Raw genomic sequence first — 21,515 nt, 5'->3', positions numbered from 1 at the left:
CCCTATGTTTCAGAGACTTCCTACTGGGCCTAGCTCACGACGTGCCTCTAGCTGGGCACTTGGGACAAGATAAGACTTACCACCGGCTGGTCACCCATTTCTACTAGCCCAGGATCCGCCACAACGTAACGACCCACTGTCAGTCCTGCCAGGCCAGTGAAAAGAGTGGGGGAAGGCGCAAGGCCCCTCTCCAGCCCTTTCCGGTGGTCAGTACCCCCTATGAGCGGGTCGGAATCAATATTGTGAGACCTCTGGACCCCCGGACCGCCATGGGCCACAGATTCATCCTCGTCCTGGTGGACCATGCCACCGGGTATCCTGAGGCCATCCCCCTCCGAGCAGTGACGGCGCCCGTGGTGGGGCGGGCCCTGATGGGAATATTCTCCCGGGTGGGATTCCCCCGGGAGGTGGTGAGCGACCGGGGGACCAACTTCATTTCAAAATACATGAAGTCCCTGTGACAGGAGTGCGGGGTGACGTACAAGCTCACCACCCCATACCACCCTCAAGGCAATGGTCTGGTTGAGAGATTCAACCGGACCCTCAAGGGAATGATCATGGGCCTGGAGGAGCCCCTGAGGCGGAAGTGGGACAACCTCCTACCCTGCCTCTTGTTCACATACCGGCAAGTCCCCAGAAGTCCCTGGGGTTCAGCCCCTTTGAACTACTCTATGGTCACCCCGTCCGCGGGCCGCTAAGCCTAGTCAAAGAGGGCTGGGAGACGGCCCCCGAAACCCTCCCCAGGACATATTCCGCTACATCCTGACTCTAAGGAATCAGACTCGAAAATTCAGGGAACTCGCAATGGCCAACTTCGAGGCTAGCCAGGAGGAAATGAAACGCTGGTATGACCAGAATTGCCACTCTGGTCGAGTTTCAGCCTGGGCAGCAGGTCTGGGTGATGGCCCCGGTGAAGCCTTGCGCCCTCCAGGACAAATGGACCGGTCCCTTCAAAGTGGTGGAGCGCAAGAGCCAGGTCACCTACCTGGTGGATGTACAGTCCCCGAGGAACCCTTTGAGGGTCCTCCACGTGAACCGCCTCAAACCCCACTTCGAGCGGTCTGAGGTGAGCATGCTCCTAGTCGCCGATGACGAGGCGGAGGAGACCGAGCCCCTTACCGATCTCCTGTGTGCTAAGGAAAAGGATGGCTCCGTGGAGGGAGTGAGCCTCTTCCCTCCCTCCCTCCCTGACCCCTGAACAGCACGAAGACTGTCGCCAGCTATTGAGACAGTTCTCTGACCTCTTTTCTTTGGTCCCCCGTGTCGTCGACTGGTGGGTCCACAACGAGGACACTGGGGACAGCCCCCCTGTGCGGCACAAAGCCTATTGTGTCCCAGACAGAGTCCGATCCTGCATTAAGGAGGAGATCTCCAAAATGCTTGCCCTTGGGGTAGTGGAGTCCTCTGACAGTCAGTGGGCCAGCCCACTGGTCCTAGTCCCGAAAGCTGCCGCCCCAGGGACCACGCCCGAACTAAGGTTCTGTGTGGATTACCGGGGACTCCATGCCGTCATGTGAACGGATGCCCAACCCATTCCCCGGGCAGACTAACTCATTGACCGTCTAGGAGCGGCCCATTACCTCAGTACTTTCGACCTGGCCTCAGGATACTGGCAAATTGCCCTCACCGAAGGAGCAAAGGAGAGGTCTGTCTTCTCCACCCCCGATGGGCACTACCAATTCCGGGTGATGCCCTTCAGGATGAAGAACGCCCCGGCCACTTTCCAGAGACTGGTCAACCGAGTACTGGCAGGGCTGGATAAAGTCAGCGCTGCATACCTGGACGATATTGCAGTGTTCAGCACCGACCGGGGAGAACACTTGAGACACCCCTGGGAGGTGTTACTGGCCCTACACTGGGCGGACTCGCCATCAAGGCCAGTAAGTGCCAGATTGGGCAAGGGTCAGTGGTCTACCTCGGGCACCAGGTAAGGAGCGGCCAGGTGGCGCCCCTCCAACCCAAAATCGACGCCATCCTGGCCTGGGAACCCCCTACGACCCAGACCGGAGTGAGGGCCTTCCTCTGCCTCACCAGCTCCTACCGGAGATTCATCAAGGGGTATGGCAGCATAGTGGGGCCCCTGACAGAATTGACCCCTAAGAGACAGACTAAGAACGTGCACTGGACCCCCACCTGTCAGAAGGCGTTTGACACCTTGAAGACAGCCATGTGCACCGCCCCAGTACTCCAGGCCCCTGTCTACTCTCGGGAGTTTGTTGTCCAGACCGATACCTCCAAACATGGCATAGGGGCAGTTCTATCCGAGCTAAATAGGGAGGGCCAAGACCAACCAGTCTCATTCCTCAGTAGGAGATTACTACCCAGGGAGCGAAGATGGAGCACCATCGAGCGGGAGGCCTTTGCAGTGGTTTGGGCCCTGAAGAAACTGAGGCCCTACCTGTTCGGAACTCACTTCCGGGTCCAAACCGACCACTGGCCCCTCAAGTGGCTCATGCAGATGAGGGGAGAGAATCCCAAGCTGTTGCGATGGTCCATTTCCCTCCAGGGGATGGACTTCACCGTCGAACACCGCCCGGGTACTGACCACGACAATGCGGATGGTCTATCAAGGTTTTTCCGCCTCAGTGGGGAGAACTCCCAAGGGAATGTGTAGTTCTCCCTGCCTTTCAGCTGGGGGGGACGTGTGTTAGACCCGTCCTCCTTGGCGTTGGCCTTCCTGCTTCCAGAACCCCCACCCCCCTTGGATCCCAGAAGAATAGTAGCAGGCAGCCTAGCACCAGGGACCCACAATAGAAACACCAGCCCACCAGCGCCATCCCCCCAGAGCCACAACCTCAGAGTAGCCTGGGCCCCCCCATCACCCCCCTGTCCAGCGATGGTTAACAATCCTTCCCCCCAGCAGAATGGGGCGGGGGAGTTTCACTCGCACCTCCTGCCAGGAGCGTCCCCGCTACCTGCCGGGCAGCTGAAAAGCCCCACCTGCCAACTTCAAAGAGGACGAGCGCTAGATGGCCAGGCGCGCCAGCAATCAGCCCGAGGCCACAAGGCACCAGCTGGCTTGTTCAAGACTTGAAAGGAAGAAGGGGGAATATAACGGGGAGATCTGGCGGGAAGAGCCAGGCTTATCCTGGAACCGGAGGGCCCCGCTGAGTTGTTCGCGGCCCGTCCAAGGAGAAGAACGTTGCGTCCCCATCACAGTCCCCAGAGCCCTGCTGACTGGATCGCGGCTCTCCTGACCCTACGGGAAGCTTGACTTGTCCCCCTTGAGCCCAGCTGGCTTTGCCGCGGCTTGAGCCAAAACGCATCGGCCGCAGTACACCCCGTACTTGGAAGCGCTTGTGGACCTGTGCGCTCCAGTGTACGCCACGCATCTGCCGCAGTAGGCCCCGTACTTGGAAGCGCTTGTGGACCTGTGCGCTCCAGTGTACGCCATGATCTGCCGCAGTACGCCCCGTACGTTGAGGCGCTTGCAGACCTGTGCGCTCCAGTGTATGCCATGCATCTGCCGCAGTACGCCCCGTACTTGGGAACGCTTGTGGACCTATGCTCCTGAGCCGGCACCTTGACGACATCAGCCCCGTCCCGAACCTGGAGGCGTTTGAAGCCGGTACGCTCCAGGGTACGAAACGCATGGACCGTTGTGCGCCACTTCCCAGGGAGCGCTAGGAGACAGTGGCGCTTCTGGGCGGGCCCCATCCCGGAGACCGGACCCCGAAGCCCTTCGTGCTCCAGAGTACTAGCGGCCCTGGCCTATCACCGCCAGGAGAGGTGACCCAACCGACAGCGCGCGGAAGTACGAGTCATACCCGGGGCCCAGGGTGCAAACAACGCCGAGTGGACAAATTGGAGTGGCGGGTACGAGCTGCACCCAAACCCGTGCTCTAGTTGGGGGGGGGGGGAGGGGGGGCTAGGGGGAGGGGGGGGTGGGCTTGAAACAATGCACATCCCGGGACAAGGTGCCAAGCCTCCTCCCTCAGGATGGGCAGGGGGAAGCTTCAAAGGCATGCCGCCTTTGTTCGCTTCTCCAGGCCACTTGCTGTAGTCAGCAACTGGCCCCCACTGGTTCTGACCCACACTCTGGCGGGAAGAACTACGGGAAACCCTAAGTGAGGAAAGAGGGGGTGCCAGCCTATGCCAACTCGGCCCCTCCTGTGGGAGAGGCGAGGTGAAGCACAACTCTGGACGACTGTGACCCGGAGTCCAGTGCCCAAAGACCCTCCTCGACGCCTGCAGCCTCCGAACCAGTGACCTCTCCAACCGCGACCAGCTGAGGGTAAGATTCCCCAACACCAAAAGACACCCCGGCGCCCTGCGGCTCCCTGTGCCTTCCTTTGGGGTACCTACATTTTCTCCAAGATCCCAACTTACCTCTCGAAGTGGTGGTCGCACCTGAAAAATCTCCATCCCAGAATCTGCAGCCTTTGTTCACTTTTTAAGTTTCCCATTGGTTAACATTGAGTGCCCGACGGTTCAAAAGCACCCTGCCTCCAGCTGCCCGAGTGCCGCTTGAAGTGCAACGACTACACTACTTTACTTCCCCCACTTACCCTGAGTAAGTGACCGGGAGCTCAGCTCCCACAGCCGCGTGGCCTGCTTGCTTGCAGCCACCAACCGAAGGCCCCCTACCCTCCAAAGGATTGCATTGGGCCTACTCTCTCTGCACCGGGCAGCCCCTGTGCCGCTGAGGGTGTAACTACTGTACCTTTCCGACCCTGGGAGACCCCAGCGTCTATGCCCAGAATCTTAACTATACCAGTTGAGTACTTACCTAAAAGCCAATAACTCTTTTTCCTTCCAAAGGTTAAGATTGACTGGTTTCACTTGGAAATTGGAAAGTGTTTAAAATATTCATCTAAAATCAGCCAAATAACGTATTCCGAATTACTCACCTGTGATCAGGAGAGTAGCCAGTATTGTACCCTGTAGCCCAGTACTGAACTGTCAACTTTGAAAATAGTTATATTCTTTAAAAATCACTGCAATAACCAAAACGCTATTACTGAACTGTTTTCAGCTTATGTCCCGGGACTGAATCTAGGATCCAGTCCTGGAGTTACAAAAGTAATCAACTGCGTTTATGTAGAAAAACCCATTGAGCTCAATGTTAAATTGTGTTTGAAATTGTGTTGCCTATTGCAACCACTGTAGCTATTGTTCATGAAGTCTATTGCGTTTTTGCAAAGTAATTACCTAAAGTCACTCATATTGAGAAAAGTACATTTTGTTGTTGGTTCTAAAATAAAACATCTATATCTTTTGATACAAAACAATTGGCCTAGAGTTCAGTTCTGGAGTGTCTGAGACCATTTGCTACACTGTCCTCTGTTACTGCCTTACTGCTCAACCAAGCTGCCACTTTAGAGAGTAAGGTTTAAATCTACCTTTAACCTCTGCCATACCTCTGGAGAGTGGGGACTCTATACACACTTTACTTTACTTTGGTCTAGTATATATAGAGCCACTTTCTTACACAAATCTTTCAACTTGGCTGAGAAATCTCTCCATTCTCTTGGATGTATCAAGGGTGTTGAAATTCTGTTTGGACAAAACTAGTAACATAGAAAATCAGATAGGCTTTTCATCAATTATGGACCAGTAAGAACTGGTTTGGCCTCTACAAAACAATATCGAGATGGATAGTGAGCTTACCTCCTTGAGGCGGTTACTTGTTTTGCCAATGTGTAGCAGATCTTAATTCAGAGCATGATCCATCGTACCCACAAAGAGTTGATCGTCCAGCCGGAACTCTTTTGTGCAGTCAAGGTAGAATGACAGTGCTGTACTGCTCACCGAAAGTTTATGGATCCAGTCTGACACCCGGGGAGTATGCTAAGGTTAGGAATCTGTGGCTAGATAGTCTCTATCAGATAAGGCGTTACCAAATGTGAGGAACCTATTCATCTAGTAGGTTTTCTGTGGGAATCTCTAAAGAGGGACCCACTCAGAATAGGTACTATTACAAAGAAAACATTGTCCCCTTTCCAGCAGTACCTCTTTTGTATTGAACAATGCTTATTGATCTGGGCTGAGGTAGCCCCTCCATCACTGACCAAAGTGAAAGCAGCAAGCACCTAATAGTGCCACATGTTTTCATTTTGACAATGCTTGATGTCCGTGCGCTACTTGTCAGTGTGGAAAAATATATATTCTCTGGACGCAAAGGAAACTCCTTAATCATGTCAGAAGAACATTTCAAAAAGAATCCTTGTGAAAGCACTGTTTTCCACCTCACCGCATATGCAAAGGACAAGTCTTACACATCCTCTGCACTGTGGAGGTTATGTGAAGGATGTTAATGTCTCATTCTCTGCATTAAACCGGTACGTTTTGTCTTGCGTCCACTTAGTCATCCAGTCAACACGCATCATGGATCAAGCAAAAAACCTAGGTGTCACGCGGATTGTATATGAAATTTCATACTGTGGTTCTGTTGCTGTGTACACTGTCTTGTCATGAAGTTTGCCAAATAGAAAAGTTATAGGTCTTCCGAGTTATACTGTTCACTGCCTTTGCTGTCCTCTTAACTTCTTTTTGCCACCATTTCAGCTGCAATGGTTTTAATTATCAAGCACCCCTTTGCAATATCTGAACCTGTGATAGTTTTTCTGTCCATTTTGTTATTTCTTGTTACTGTGCTCATCATTGCTTACTGTAATTATATTGGATACATTAATAAAGTTTGGTACTAAACACGTTACTATTCTTAGTAAGTTCATTCAGTCTTGTTCAAAACCCACCTTACTTGATATAGCTAATCTGACACCACCTCTGCACATAAACCCATTTACTTTCTTAGAAATGTAGGCTTGGTAGTTGGAGATGTGAAGGGAAGCAAGTGTGTTCGAGGATAGTTGGCGGTATAGGGAAGAGCGATTTGGGAGCGTGTGGAAAACGACTGTTGTGCTTGGGGTCAAATGTCTTCGAAGTATACAGTGGAGGAGTTTCTATTCAGGGAGAAATGTATTCATCAGTCTGGACTGAGGGTGCAGGCTTGGGACTGGGAAAACACAAACGGCTATGCTGAGTAACTTGTAGGTTTTTAGTATAGTGCTTTAAATGTTTTTGCACTGTATCTAACATGTTAATATTTTCTGCAGCCGGCACCCTGTTCTCACATTAATGTTAATTTCATTTCACCTATTTCTCAGCAGTGGTTAAGCACTGGCACCTAACATGGACATTGTGCGAGGCAATCTGGGGCAGCTTAAAGGAGTTGGAGGCCAGTCTGGATGAGCCAAGTGAATATGTTCAGAGTCTGGAACGCAGGAAAGCATTTTCTCGCTGGCTGTCTCAGACTGCAGCAGAACGGATTGAGGAGGAAGTGTCTATATCTCATCGCGATAATCACACAGAAGCAGTGTTCAGCTATCTGACCGGACAGAGGATAAGTGAAGCTTGTAAACTATCCCAGCTTTCAGGTATGGATACCTTCTGACATTGAGCCTTTAGTGATTTCATCTGGGTTTGATTCCATTTTTGGAAGGTTGAAAATTTGTTTTCTCTATGTTTTAATAAAATACTGAAAGGTAGACTTTCATGTGGTAAAAATCCTGATAAGGGGTTGTTTCACACTTTGTGACATATACTCTGCCAAAGCTGCACTCGCCTGCGGTTAAAAAGATTTTCCTGCCACACACGTCACATACTGACAATCATTCTTCAATGGAATCTGCAGATATGTAAAAAACAAAATATAAGAAAATACAGAAGTCAAGAGTTTGAATAATTAGGTTTGTTTGAGTGGGGCTGAGGGAAGTTAAGTGAAAGTTACAATGTTGAAAGGTACAATGTTGGAATGTACCAGAGTTGGGGACAAAAAAAAGACATAGATAGGGACAAAGAAAACGACAGGTGACCTTCAATATGGACACCTCTCTTGCAGGGTGCAGGTTCACATGCCTGATTTTGTTTGCAGAGCAGTGACCCCAATACACTATTTTCTAGCACATCAGTCTCGGATTTGTTTACAGTGTGCCTGGCTTTAACCCCTCCCCTGCTGATGACGGAACCTCAGGGGGCTTCTAAGAGGAAGCTAAGCACCTAGTTACTGTAGTTTAGAAGCCACCGCTGTGAAGTAAAGGAAGGAAAAACAGGGTAGCAAGTCTCCACGTCGGACCAAGTGCTGATCCGTACAACAGCCAAGTTCCATTGTCAGACCTGGACCTTAGTTTGACTTTGTCCCAAAACATCGCCAGCTCCGCTACCTTCCGTGTAGCTCATCATGTGGACGTCATCACTACGGGATCTGCCATGATCTCTCACAACCACACAAGAGTATCCCAACTGGTACTAAACAAATGTGACCAGCTTCGTCCACAATGAAGGGTGACAGCATCTAAGTTGCTGAACATCAAAAGGGCGCAGCGTTCACCCTTCGTAAGCCAGCTAAGGTTACCCCTGTGGTTGAGAGTACAAAAAGAGATGCCTGCAGTAGGGACTGTATAAAAATTGTACAATACACTGCCAGTGTATTTAGTTTTAGAAGATCTGCGATGAACACAGCACAAAGACGTATCTCCAAATTGATGGCATCTTACATTTGAACAAATGCATAACTGTTTTCACCAGCTTTTGACTTTCAAGATGACCGATTAATTGATAATTGTTCTGGGGCTGACTGGTAATGCATGCTGATCCAAGGGTTATACAAAGTCTGGTCTCTATTTTATTTTGTGCTCATTAAATTATAGAATATGATTGAGACTTCTAGCCGCAGATTCCTTACCTTAGAAAATATTCCCCAAGCATCGGACTGCGTGCAGGAATTTTTCGACAGCACTGCCCCTGCGTGCTAGTAGGTGGCGCTGTTCGACTCCGCGTTGTTAGACGGACCTGGAGGGTCGGCCGAGATTACGGGGAGAGGTCTCCAGGGAGAGCCGTCTCCAACGACTGTACAGACAAGTAACTTCCCCCCCACAGACGGACACCACACAAGATTGAAGGTTAACGAGACTTTATCTGCAATTCTTAGGTTACGTTGGTATGATACAAGGAGGTCTGGACTCAGGGGTCCCCTCGATTCTAGTCTTTGGCTGAGGAAAGGGGTAGCGGGACAGTCTTAGTTACCAATGAGTAAAGAAATAGCTCTCAATCCTCGAGCTCGGCGTTCTAGATGATCGGGCCGTGGAGGAGCAGGTCCCGAGATGGATGGAGGAAGGATGACGGTCCGCGGCGGAGCCTGCAGGTCCCGGTGAAAGATGACGGTTACAACGGTCCGCGGCCACGCCAGCAGGTCCCGACGACGATGAAGGATGAAGGTTTACGACAGCTGTGGCAGCGCCAACAGGCAGGACGATGGTGCACAGGACAGAGCTACGGCAGCGCCAGTAGTCCGTCCAGGATGAGTTCCTCTTTACGTCTCTCGACTCCAAGATACAACTGCCTTCCTGCTCTGGAGCTGCCCCAGTTATAGGGCTGGTGTGCTTTGATGTCCGGACCCTCGCACTTGGAGGTCGGGAGGTCCGGGATGAGGGAGTCCAGACACCCAGCAGGGGGGTGGAGCCAGCGCCCGGGGAGGCGATGGGCGAGCGGCACTTGGCGGGGGAGAGCCATCGGCACCTCTTTCTCCCATTGACTTGCCAAGTAGCCCGCTCACCTCCTGGGTGGAGGGTGGTGCCGGAATGTCTGAGGCCGGGCTAGGCCCTGGGTTGAGGTCGATCGGGGGCCAGGCGGCCTCGTGGTGAAGTGTCCAAGATGGCGGCCCGGGCTGGGAGCGTGGGCCGGCAGTGGATCGGACCCACGAGGTTAGCGTGCTCGCGGGCAGGGGCCCTGAGAGGGCGGAAGACGTGCAATGATGATGTGTGGTACTTGCGTGACGGTACTCAGGCCTGGTTGGGCCGGGGGAGAGCGGCCCTTCATGTGGCCTGTCCAACATGCGTCCCCCCCATCTGAAGGCGGGGAGAGTTACCCATCCTCTTGGGGACTCTCCTCGTCGAGGCGGAAAAACCGGGACAGGCCATCTGCGTTGGCGTGGTCCGACCCAGGCCGGTGTTCGACTGTGAAGTCCATACCTTGCAAGGAGATGGACCAGCGTAGCAACTTTGGGTTTTCCCCCCGCATATGCATCAGCCACTGCAGGGGTCGGTGGTCGGTCTGCACCCGAAAGTGGGTGCCGAAAAGGTAGGGCCGGAGCTTCTTGAGGGCCCATACTACAGCGAAGGCTTCCCTCTCTATGGTGCTCCAGCGTTGCTCCCGTGGTAGGAGTCTCCGGCTGATGAAGGCCACCGGTTGATCAAGGCCTTCGGTGTTCACTTGAGACAGGACCGCCCCAATGCCCTGGTCGGAGGCGTCCGTCTGGACGACGAACTCCCGGCTGTAGTCTGGGGCCTGGAGCACAGGAGCGGAACACATGGCGGCCTTCAACTGTTCGAAAGCCGCTTGACACTCTGGGGTCCAGTTCACCTTCTTGGGCTGATTCTTTGACGTGAGTTCGGTGAGAGGCCCCACTATGGTACCATAGTCTTTCACGAACCTTCGGTAATAGCCCGTGAGGCCCAGGAAGGCTCGTACCTCGGTTTGGGTGATAGGGGGCTGCCAGTCCTGGATGGCGGCAATTTTCAGCTGTAGAGGGGCCACTAGGCCGCTTCCCACCTGGTGTCCGAGGTAGGTCACAGACCCTTGTCCAATTTGACACTTGCTGGCCTTGATCGTGAGGCCAGCTCGCCGAAGGGCTTGCAGCACTGCTCGGAGGTGGTGGAGGTGCTCGGTCCAATGGTGGCTGTACACAGCGATGTCGTCTAGGTAGGCGGCGCTGAACCCCTCGAGCCCCGCCAGGACCTGATTGACGAGCCGTTGGAAAGTCGCTGGGGCATTTTTCATGCCGAAGGGCATGACCGTAAAATGGTAGTGCCCATCGGGGGTGGAGAAGGCAGAACGTTCTTGTGCTCGGGGTGTGAGGCCGATCTGCCAATAACCTGCGGTCAGGTCGAAGATGCTGAGGTAGCGGGCAGCTCCCATTCGGTCGACCAGTTCATCTGCCCGGGGGATGGGATGTGCGTCCGTTCTGGTGACTTCATTCAGGCCCCGGTAGTCGACGCAGAACCGTAGTTCTGGTGTGGTTCCGGGGGCGGCTGCTTTGGGGACCAGTACGACCGGGCTGGCCCATGGACTGTCTGAGGGCTCGATGACCCCGAGCGTGAGCATCTTAGCCACTTCCGCCTGGATGCAGGCCCGTACCCGATCAGGTACGCGGTAGGCCCGGTGGCGGATAGGAGGGCTGTCTCCGGTGTCCACATCGTGCACACACCAGGAAGTGACACCTGGGGTGAGGGAGAACAGACTGGCGAACTGTGACAGGAGGGCTTGGCACTCTTGGCGTTGTTCTCTGGTGAGGGTCTCCGAGAGTCGGACCCCATCCACGGAGCCGTCTTGCTCCTGGGTCCGCAGGAGGTCAGGGAGAGGCTCGGAGTCGTCTTCAACCCCATTGTCTGTGGCCATCAGTAGGCTGAGTTCTGTTCGTGCAAAGTGAGGTTTCAGTCTGTTGGTGTGGAGGACTCGGAGTGGGTTCCGGGAGGACTCCATATCGATCAGATAGGTGGCAGGACCCTTGCGCTCGATTACCTTGAAGGGTCCCGTCCATTTGTCTTGGAGAGCGCATGGCTCCGTGGGGGACATTACCCATACCTGTTGCCCCGGCTCGAATTCAATGGATGAGGCGTTCTGGTCATACCATTTTTTCATGTCCTCTTGACTGGCCTCTAGGTTGGCTTTTGCTAGGTCTCTGAACCGCCGGGACTGGTTGCGGAGGGCGAGGAGGTACCGGAAGACATCTGGAGGGCTCTTGGCCGGAGGCATCTCCCAGCCTTCTTTGATCAGGCTGAGCGGCCCCCGCACTGGGTGCCCGTATAGCAGTTCGAATGGGCTGAAGCCTAGGGATTTCTGTGGGACCTCTCGGTAGGCGAAGAGGAGGCACGGCAGCAGCACATCCCACTGGCGACGGAGGGGCTCTTCCAATCCCCCGATCATCCCTTTTAGCGTGCAGTTGAACCGCTCAACAAGTCCGTTTCCTTGGGGGTGATAGGGGGTCGTGAATCGGTAGGTGACCCCACACTGTTGCCAGAGGGATTTCATGTATTTGGAGATAAAGTTCGTGCCTCTGTCGCTGACGACTTCTCGGGGGAACCCCACACGGGAGAAGATCCCCATCAAGGCCCGGCCGACCACTGGGGCTGTCACGGTCCGGAGAGGAACAGCCTCAGGGTAGCGGGTGGCGTGGTCCACTAGCACCAGAATGAAGCGATGGCCTTGTTTTGTACGCGGGTCCAGGGGTCCCACAATGTCTATTCCGACCCTCTCAAATGGGGTCGTGACTACTGGAAAAGGTTGCAAGGGGGCCTTTAGTTTGCGGCCGCTCTTCCCACTGGCTTGGCACGTGGGGCAAGATCGACAATGCTGGTGCACATCGTTTCTCATTTTGGGCCAGAAGAAGTGGGTCACCAGGCGACTGTAGGTTTTATCTTGTCCCAGGTGTCCTGCCAGGGGGACATCGTGGGCCAGGTTTAGCAGGAAGTCTCTAAAGCGGAGGGGCACTACTAGTACTCGGTTGGCCCCCAGCTCGGCGAGTCGTTGCTCGCTGTACAACAGATCATTGTCCCAGTAGACCCAATGAGTTCCGGAGGTATCCCCTGCGCTTTGGGCGAGCGCTTGTTGGCGGAGTCCCTCGAGGGAGGGACAGGTCTTCTGTTCCTGGCGAAATTGTTCTTGTGTGGGTCCCCCCTCTTGGGCCCACTGGTCAAGGTTAGCGAGGTCGGAAGGTTGAGCAGGTTCGAGGGGGGTGTCATGGTCGGGGGTCTCGGCTGGGGCGACCGGAGGCGGTGGCGCCGGCCATTCTGGTTCTTCCAGGTGATGGTTGGCACGGGCGGCCATGGACCGGGTGGTGACGCACGCCCAGTCCGGGACGCCCAACATCCCCAAGTGTTCTTTTCGCTCCACGGCTGCCCACGGGGAGCTCTCCAGGTCATTTCCGAGGAGGCAGTCCACGGGGGCGTCGTCTCGGACCGTCACCTTCAACATGCCGGAGACCCCTCCCCACTCAAAGGGGACGCAGGCCATCCGACACAGACTTTCCGAGTTGTCGGCTGATCGCACAGGGCAGAGAATGTTCGGTAGATATTGTTCTGGGGTCACCAGGTGACAGCGGACGGCTGTCACACTGGCCCCGGTGTCCCGAAGGGCTTCGGCCCGTTGTCCATTAATGCTCACCCATTGGCTGTACTTCTGGGTGTTAGCGGGTAGGGGGATCCGCGGGACCATGTCTCTTCCCCCTAAGCACGCGAGAGTCATGGCGGCTGGCTCCCACTCTTGATACTCTTGCTCGTCTGTTTCTTGTTCCTCGGAGATCTGTTCTTCCCCTAGTGCCGCGGCGGCCACATGGCGGGGTTTTGGACTCTGATACTGCGGGCAGCTTGGGTCGTTTGCATAGTGGCCGACTCGTTGGCATCGGTGACACGTGACATTGGCTCTGTACCCCGGTCGCGCCGGGGTGCTGCCCCGGTTGGCCGGGGGGGTGGTGCTGGTAACGGGGGCGGCCGGAGTGTTGTCTCTTCCTCGTCCTGGGCCCCCTCCTCCTCCTCTGGGTCGGTGGTGACCATTGTTGTTCCTGTTCTGCTCGTAGGACCCATTCCGGCCCACTCTGGTGATCTCCCACCGGTCAGCTTCGGCTGCGAGCTGCCGGGGATCGGTTAACTTGCTGTCGAGGAGGTGTTGGCGTAGTTCAATGAAGCAATTGTTGGACAGATGCTCCCATACCATCAGATTGAACAGCTGCTCGTAGGTCGTGACGTTGTTCCCTCTGATCCAGCCTTCGAAAGCTCGGCTAAAGTACGTTACATAGTCCACCCAAGTTGTACCCGGGATGCGTGTGCAGTCTCGGAACCTCTGACGGTACATCTCGGGCGTGAGGCCATAGCGGGTGAGGAGGGCCGCTTTCATATGGTCGTAGGAGGTCATCTGGTGGTCCGGGAGCTGTAGTAGGGTATCGCGGCCCTCATTGAGGAATCTGCCCCATAGACCGGCCCCCCAATCGCTTCTATCGATCCGGTGCGCAGTCATAGCGATTTCATAGGCCTTAAACCATTGCTGGATGTCGTCCTCTCGGAAATATTCTCGGACAACATCCTTGGGGATGTGTACCTTTCTCTCCGTGGTCCCTGGGGTGTGGGGTCGCTCGGGCACCCCTAACTCTTTATTCTGCTTGCGCAGGTTGATCTCGGCTAGGTTCCGTTCGTGCTCATACGCCAGTTTCTTTTCCTCGAGCTCCCTTTGTCTCTGTTTCTCTTCTCTTTCTTCTCGGAGACGCAGGTGCTCTAAGTTGATTTTTTGTTCGGCCAACTTGAGTTCTACGTCCATCTTGAGTCGGGCCATTTCCAGCTCGTGTAGTCTGGTTCTTTCTCTTTCCTGGATCTCGTCTTGCGAGAGACCCGTTCTTTGCCCTTCAGGGGCCGTGGTGGTTTTTTTCGCGGTGCTTTGCTCAGGGGCTTCGGCATCCCCGGTCTCTGCCCAAGATTCTAGGGCATGCTTAAAATCGTCCTTGGTGCTTAGTCCGGTGGTAGCGATACCTAGTTCGATGCAGAACTGCTTTAGTTCACGATGGCTGTATTCCTCTAGCTTTTCCATTTGGAACTTCTCGGTTGATCCGCTTTCCTTAGTTGTCATTGTGATTCGTTGTGGGGTGAGCTACTCTCTGTACGTTATGCGGTGATTCGGATCGCGCCGCTGGCCACCAATGTTAGACGGACCTGGAGGGTCGGCCGAGATTACGGGGAGAGGTCTCCAGGGAGAGCCGTCTCCAACGACTGTACAGACAAGTAACTTCCCCCCCACAGACGGACACCACACAAGATTGAAGGTTAACGAGACTTTATCTGCAATTCTTAGGTTACGTTGGTATGATACAAGGAGGTCTGGACTCAGGGGTCCCCTCGATTCTAGTCTTTGGCTGAGGAAAGGGGTAGCGGGACAGTCTTAGTTACCAATGAGTAAAGAAATAGCTCTCAATCCTCGAGCTCGGCGTTCTAGATGATCGGGCCGTGGAGGAGCCAAGCAGGTCCCGAGATGGATGGAGGAAGGATGACGGTCCGCGGCGGAGCCTGCAGGTCCCGGTGAAAGATGACGGTTACAACGGTCCGCGGCCACGCCAGCAGGTCCCGACGACGATGAAGGATGAAGGTTTACGACAGCTGTGGCAGCGCCAACAGGCAGGACGATGGTGCACAGGACAGAGCTACGGCAGCGCCAGTAGTCCGTCCAGGATGAGTTCCTCTTTACGTCTCTCGACTCCAAGATACAACTGCCTTCCTGCTCTGGAGCTGCCCCAGTTATAGGGCTGGTGTGCTTTGATGTCCGGACCCTCGCACTTGGAGGTCGGGAGGTCCGGGATGAGGGAGTCCAGACACCCAGCAGGGGGGTGGAGCCAGCGCCCGGGGAGGCGATGGGCGAGCGGCACTTGGCGGGGGAGAGCCATCGGCACCTCTTTCTCCCATTGACTTGCCAAGTAGCCCGCTCACCTCCTGGGTGGAGGGTGGTGCCGGAATGTCTGAGGCCGGGCTAGGCCCTGGGTTGAGGTCGATCGGGGGCCAGGCGGCCTCGTGGTGAAGTGTCCAAGATGGCGGCCCGGGCTGGGAGCGTGGGCCGGCAGTGGATCGGACCCACGAGGTTAGCGTGCTCGCGGGCAGGGGCCCTGAGAGGGCGGAAGACGTGCAATGATGATGTGTGGTACTTGCGTGACGGTACTCAGGCCTGGTTGGGCCGGGGGAGAGCGGCCCTTCATGTGGCCTGTCCAACACGCGTGTCATCGTCCATGCCAGAAGTGATGCTGCAGTGCTTCTATAGCGGTACAAAAGGGGGTGGTGATGGACGGAGCATTCCAGTCAACAGATCTGGGTTTAATCCCTTACCGTTCTTTAGCCCACTCATCTAGCATCTGAACCAATCAATCCGGGTCAGACTGATTTGCATATGGCCATGTCTGAACTGGGGTGGCAGTGGGCTAAAGAACGGTGATGGATTCAACCCAGATCTGTTGACTGGGTGTGAGTGTTTGATTGGTTCAGATGCTCCGTCCATCACCACCCCCTTTTGTACCGCTTTGTTCGCCATAAGTTTGCAGGGTATGCTCAGACATGAGTCCCTTGCTCACTTTGCCACTGGATTCATGCAAGCCTGGCTGAAGACGGCTGTAATGCCAGAAACCGGTCCTAGGAAGCTTGTTTCCGGTCCAGGGAAGGCATGGCTTGGCAGTTCGGGCTGGACTGTTTCCATGAGGCACAGGGTCAGACTGATTTGCATATGGCCATGTCTGAACTGGGGTGGCCTAGTAGGCTAAAGAACGGTGATGGATTCAACCCAGATCTGTTGATTGGGTGTGAGTGTTTGATTGGTTCAGATGCTCCGTCCATCCCCACCCCCTTTTGTACCGCAGTGCTACTATAGGCGCCACCCCAAATCGCTGATGTCAGTTCTTTTCTTACTGCGCCAGTCAGCACAGATCTGGAGCAGATCTACCCCAGTCACTTAATTTCTTTTCTACTCTTCTCGAATATTTTTTTTGAGACCAGATGCCAGTGGAGTGGACTCCTCCCCCAGATTCTGGCTTGGACTCTCTTACCGTGGCTACAGAGGAGGGAGCCTCATTTTGACTGTGAAGTACATGGCTGGAAGAGCAGGCCATATCCCTGGCGGTTCAACACCTGACAGGCTCTCTGAATGCCAGAGAGGATGAACTCAGCCAAAGATTCCTAGCAGATCCCGAATGGCTTCTCCATTCAGAGGTGGTGCAAGGTCTGTTTCAGCTGTGGGGAGAGCCGTGGTCAGGTCTGTTCGCCACTGCTGAGAGAGCGAATGTCTGCAGGTTCGAGGCATGTGGGCTGCTGAATTCATATCTGTGCATAGATCGCCGCCTAGTGTTGGGTCCGGATGATTGCACATTGTTGTCCTGGAAGAGTCTTCGAAGTATCACGAGATAGGTGGCTCCTCCCTTGAACTACAGTGCGCATGGGCATCCTCTCCATGATCAGTTTTTTTCCACCATTGGGTTCGGATGCACTTTAAAAGCACTCCAAGTTCGGAAAACTTTTCAAAAGGCCAAAAGGCCTTCGGTTTCGTGGGTATTGTTTGCGATCGGTACCGATAACATCCTTTAACTTTACTTTGCACTCCGGTCGTCGAATCGGGCTGTAAGGCCTGTACGACGCCACGTGGACCGACGGTCGATGGAACGAAGTCCATTCAAGTACTGCCCGCAATGCAACTCGAAGTTCCCGTACACCGATAAACATCCAGTGTGCAACTAATGCTTGTCTCCAGATCACAATGAAGACAGTTGCCTAGCTTGTGCCCAGTTCCGATCCAAAAAGACTATTCGGAATCGACGGGCGCAAAGGCAAGAAATGCAGAGGTCGGCACCAGAGCCTGAGAATATCTTCGACGAAGAACTGATTGACGCCGAAGACTCGGATCAAGAAGAAGAGCACTTCTCCGAGCACGACTCTGACTATTACATCGACGAAGAAATCGTCGAGGTCGAAGAATACGACCAAGATATCGTAGCTGCGGAAGACGACTCCGATGGCGACAAGGGGCGAACCGTGAGTACACTGCCCCATATAGACACTACACCAATATCAGAGACTCAGGTCGAGGCATCGCCAACTGGCCTTAGCCAAGACCAATATACTGGTTCTACAGCCCCGCCATACCGCCTGGCTAAGAACATACAAAAAGAGCCATCTGAGACACGTTTTCCAAGGCCAGGCCCATCGAAACCAAAACTCGTCGACACAAGTTCAAGTTTAAAATTTGTATAGCGCACTACTCACCAGGGGGTCTCAAGGCGCTTGAGGGAGGGGAGGTACTTCACTTATCGAATATCCAAGTTTTTAGTTGTTTTCTGAAGGAGAGGTGGTTCTGTGTAAGGCGGAGGTGGATGGGAAGAGAATTCCAGGTCTTGACCGCTAAGTAGGAGAAGGATCTTCCCCCCCATGGTGGATCTTTGGATGCGAGGAATCGTGGCGAGGGCTTGATTGGACGATCGTAGTTGGCGGGTGGGGGTGTGAAAGGACAGGCGCATGTTGAGGTATTCGGGTCCTAGGTCGTAGAGGGCTTTGTGTGCGTGGGTGTGGAGACGGAACGTTATTCTCTTGTTGACGGGGAGCTAGTGGAGATCTTTCAGGTGACCGGAAATGTGAGCTTTGCGGGGATGTCAAGGATGAGTCTGGCTGATGCGTTTTGGATGCGTTGGAGTTTTTTCTGTATTTTGGCTGTGGTTCCGGGGTAAAGGGTGTTTCCGTAGTCCAGTCTGCTTGTGACCAGTGCATGGGTGACCGTCTTTCTTGTTTCGGTGGGGATCCAACGGAAGATTTTTTTGAGCATACGTAGGATGTTGAAGCATGATGATGAGACGGCGTTGACTTGTCTGGTCATCGAGAGGGAGGAGTCCAGGATGAAGCCCAGGTTGCGTGCGTGGTCCGTTGGTATGGGTGCGGTTCCCAGGGCCGGTGGCCACCATGAGTCGTCCCAGGCGGAGGGGGATGATCCTAAGATGAGGACTTCCGTTTTGTCCGAGTTCAGTTTTAGACGGCTGTTCTTCATCCACTCGGCTACTTCTTTCATCCCTTCGTGTAGGTTAGTTTTGGCGGTGTTTGGGTCTTTGATGATGGAGAGGATCAGCTGGGTGTCGTCTGCGTAGGAGATGATGTTGAGGTTGTGCTGGCGTGCGATGGATGCTAGGGGACTCATGTATACGTTGAAGAGGGTGGGACTGAGTGATGATCCTTGTGGAACGCCGCAGATGACTTCAGTGGCTTCCGATTTGAAGAGGGGGGGGGGCGGACTCTCTGGGTTCTTCCGGCGAGTAATGAGATGATCCAGTCCAATGCTTTGTCTTGTATTCCGACGTTGCTGAGGCGTTGTATAAGGGTGCTATGACAGACTGTGTCGAAGGCTGTGGAGAGGTCAAGTAGGATGAGGGCAGCTGTTTCTCCATTGTCTAGTAGAGTACGAATGTAGTCTGTTGGTGCGATGAGGGCGGTCTCGGTGCTGTGTTTGGCTCGGAAGCCGGATTGTGAAGGGTCGAGGGATTTGTTGGATTTGAGGAAGGCGGCAAGCTGATTGTTGACGGCTTTCTCAATGACTTTGGCAGGGAATGGGAGGAGCGAAATGGGGCGGTAGTTTTTAAGTTCAGTGGGGTCTGCTGTGGGTTTCTTCAGGAGAGCGCTGAGTTCGGCATGTTACCAGCTTTCCGGGAAGGTCGCGGAGTTGAGGGAGCAGTTGATGACGTCTCGGAGATGGGGTGCGATAATTGAGTCTGCTTTGTTGAAAATGTGGTGGGGACATGGGTCGGTTGGCGATCCTGAGTGGATGGAGTTAATCGGGCGGCTGGTATCTTCAGTGGTGATTGGGTTCCAGGCGCAAAGGTTGTTGGAGGGGGGTTTTAGTTCGGAGGTGGGTGGGGTGGACTGGTCTCCGGACTGGTCTCCAAAGCTGTTATGTATGTCAGCGATTTTGTTGTGGAAGAACGAGGCTATAGAGTCACAGAGGTCTTGTGAGGGGGTGATGTCGTTGGTGCCGGCGGTGGGGTTGGTTAACTCTTTGACGATGTTGAATAGTTCCTTGCTGTTGTGGGCGTTGTTGTCGAGTCGATCCTTGAATGCTGATTTCTTGGTGGATCGGATCAGTTGGTGGTTTTTGCGGGTGGCGTTCTTGAAGGTAGCTAGGTTGTCAGTGGTTGGGTTTTTTCGCCAGGCTTTCTCGAGAGTGCGACAGATCTTCTTGGATTTCTTAAGGTCATCATTAAACCAGCTGGCTTTTTTGCTACCTTGCTTGATTTGATGGATTTTCAAGCGAGCTAATTCGTCAGCGCTGTGGGTGATCCATTGTGTGAGGTTGGTGGCTGCTAGGTTTGGGTCCGATGGTTCGAGGCATGTGGGCTGCTGAATTCATATCTGTGCATAGTCCGCCACCTAGTGTTGGGTCCGGATGATTGCACATTGTTGTCCTGGAAGAGTCTTCGAAGTATCACGAGATAGGTGGCTCCTCCCCTGGACTACAGTGCGCATGGGCATCGCCTCCATCCCCAGATTGTTTTTTTCCGCCATCGGGTTCGGATGTGTTTCGGTACCCTCTCTCGGGACCGATAGTTTGTTCTACTTTTCTCGAGACCAGAAGGTCTTTAGGCTGGGCGTCGGTATTGTTGCGTTTCGGTTTTCCTTACTGACTCTCAGCTCTGATCTCCTACTGCCCCTCCACGTGCTTCGACGCGGACGGGCCTACACTACACTCTTGCTATGGAGCGGACGCCATTCAAAAAGTGTCCGCTGTGTCACTCAAAGTATTCTCACCTTGACGTGCACCCCGTGTGCAATACATGCTTGTCACCGGATCATCGTGAGGACACTTGCATGGCGTGTTCCAAATTTAGGAGCAAGAAAACTTTGAAGATTCGCCGGGCTAATCGGCTCCAGGCTCAATTGTCGGCTTCGGCACCCCCACCTGATGATATCTTCCAGGAATCGGTTGAGGGAGAGGACGACGTACAAGAATCGGACTCCGGCCCCGCGTCCGAAGAAGAGACCGGCGACGCGGGTGATGAGGCCTATGACGAAGTCTCCGACGAGGTAGGGGACGACGACCGGGCTTGTCCCGCAATGGGTGATAGCTCGGACGAAGAGCATCCCCAACAAGACTCCGGGGTTACTCCCCGTTATACGGCCCAGGTCGAGGGATCGCCTTCGGGCCTTACCCAAGATCTAACGACCAGTCCTACGTCCCCGCCTCCGGGCCCGGTCATGGACATTTCTCACAAGAAACCGAAAGTGAAGCCAACTGGTCTCGCACCCTCGGATGCGAAAACGAAACCAAAAGTGGCGCTGGTGAAAAAGGTTCTGGAGGCGTCAACTTCCACGAAACCCAAAATGGCCGACTTGAAGAGCCACGCCAAAATGGCTGACCAGAGGAGCCGCGCAAAGGTGGCCGACCCAAAGCCATCTGGGTCGGCGCCGAAGGTGAAGGCATCCGACGCGGCTGCGTCGGCACCGAAAGGGGTCGCGGACCCGAAGACGGCTTCTAAAAAGCGTCACGCCGACAGTGCGCCAGGCCATGGGGCGTCGGCGCCGAAGAAGAGGCTTACCGTCGAACACGCTCTCGAAGACGATGAATCGCTCGAGTCGTTTGAGCCCTCGGCGTCCCTTACCAAGAAGGTGGGAGAATCCTTACAGCGGATCCAGCAGTCTGTGGTTCCCAGCCAGGACCCGGCGGGGCCTAGGCCCTCGACGAAGCCTGCCAAGGGGCAAACGCCCATTCGTTTTACCCTTCCTCCCAAGTCGGCGCCGAAAGCCTTCGCGCCTAAGCAGAGCGGACACTCTCAGGACATCTTGTCGCCGAAGGCTGCCTTGGTGGTGTCAAAGCTTCGGCTCCAGCCGCTCGCGGCGGAAGAACGTCGTGCGGTGCACATCGACGCCAACACGGGAAAATTGTCGCTCCTCAAGAGGAAGATTACATCGGAGCCGACCTTGGAACCTTTTAAGATTCCACTCAAGAGCAAAAAGTACTCTGCGGACTCT

The 21,515-nt window shown here is 54.4% G+C and overlaps 1 protein-coding gene across 2 annotated transcripts in view; it reads left to right on the top strand.

Annotated features, from left to right (window-relative positions):
- NUP98 (nucleoporin 98 and 96 precursor) overlaps positions 1-21,515 on the top strand; it is a 944,939-nt gene that overhangs the window by 665,522 nt on the left and 257,902 nt on the right. Inside the window, exon 25 of one of the 2 annotated variants that reach the window (XM_086933760.1) lies at positions 7,113-7,379. In XM_086933760.1, the coding sequence (XP_086789886.1) occupies positions 7,113-7,379 (267 nt within the window). Of the gene's footprint in view, positions 1-7,109; positions 7,380-21,515 lie in introns of both variants that reach the window. The other variant, XM_086933759.1, reaches the window with a different exon arrangement.

Source organism: Lissotriton vulgaris, chromosome 8 (assembly GCF_964263255.1).
Source record: "Lissotriton vulgaris chromosome 8, aLisVul1.2, whole genome shotgun sequence".
In the NCBI taxonomy this organism is placed as follows: Eukaryota; Metazoa; Chordata; class Amphibia; order Caudata; family Salamandridae; genus Lissotriton; species Lissotriton vulgaris.
Note: the sequence above shows the minus strand (reverse complement) of the source record. Positions and strands in the feature narration are given on the sequence as shown.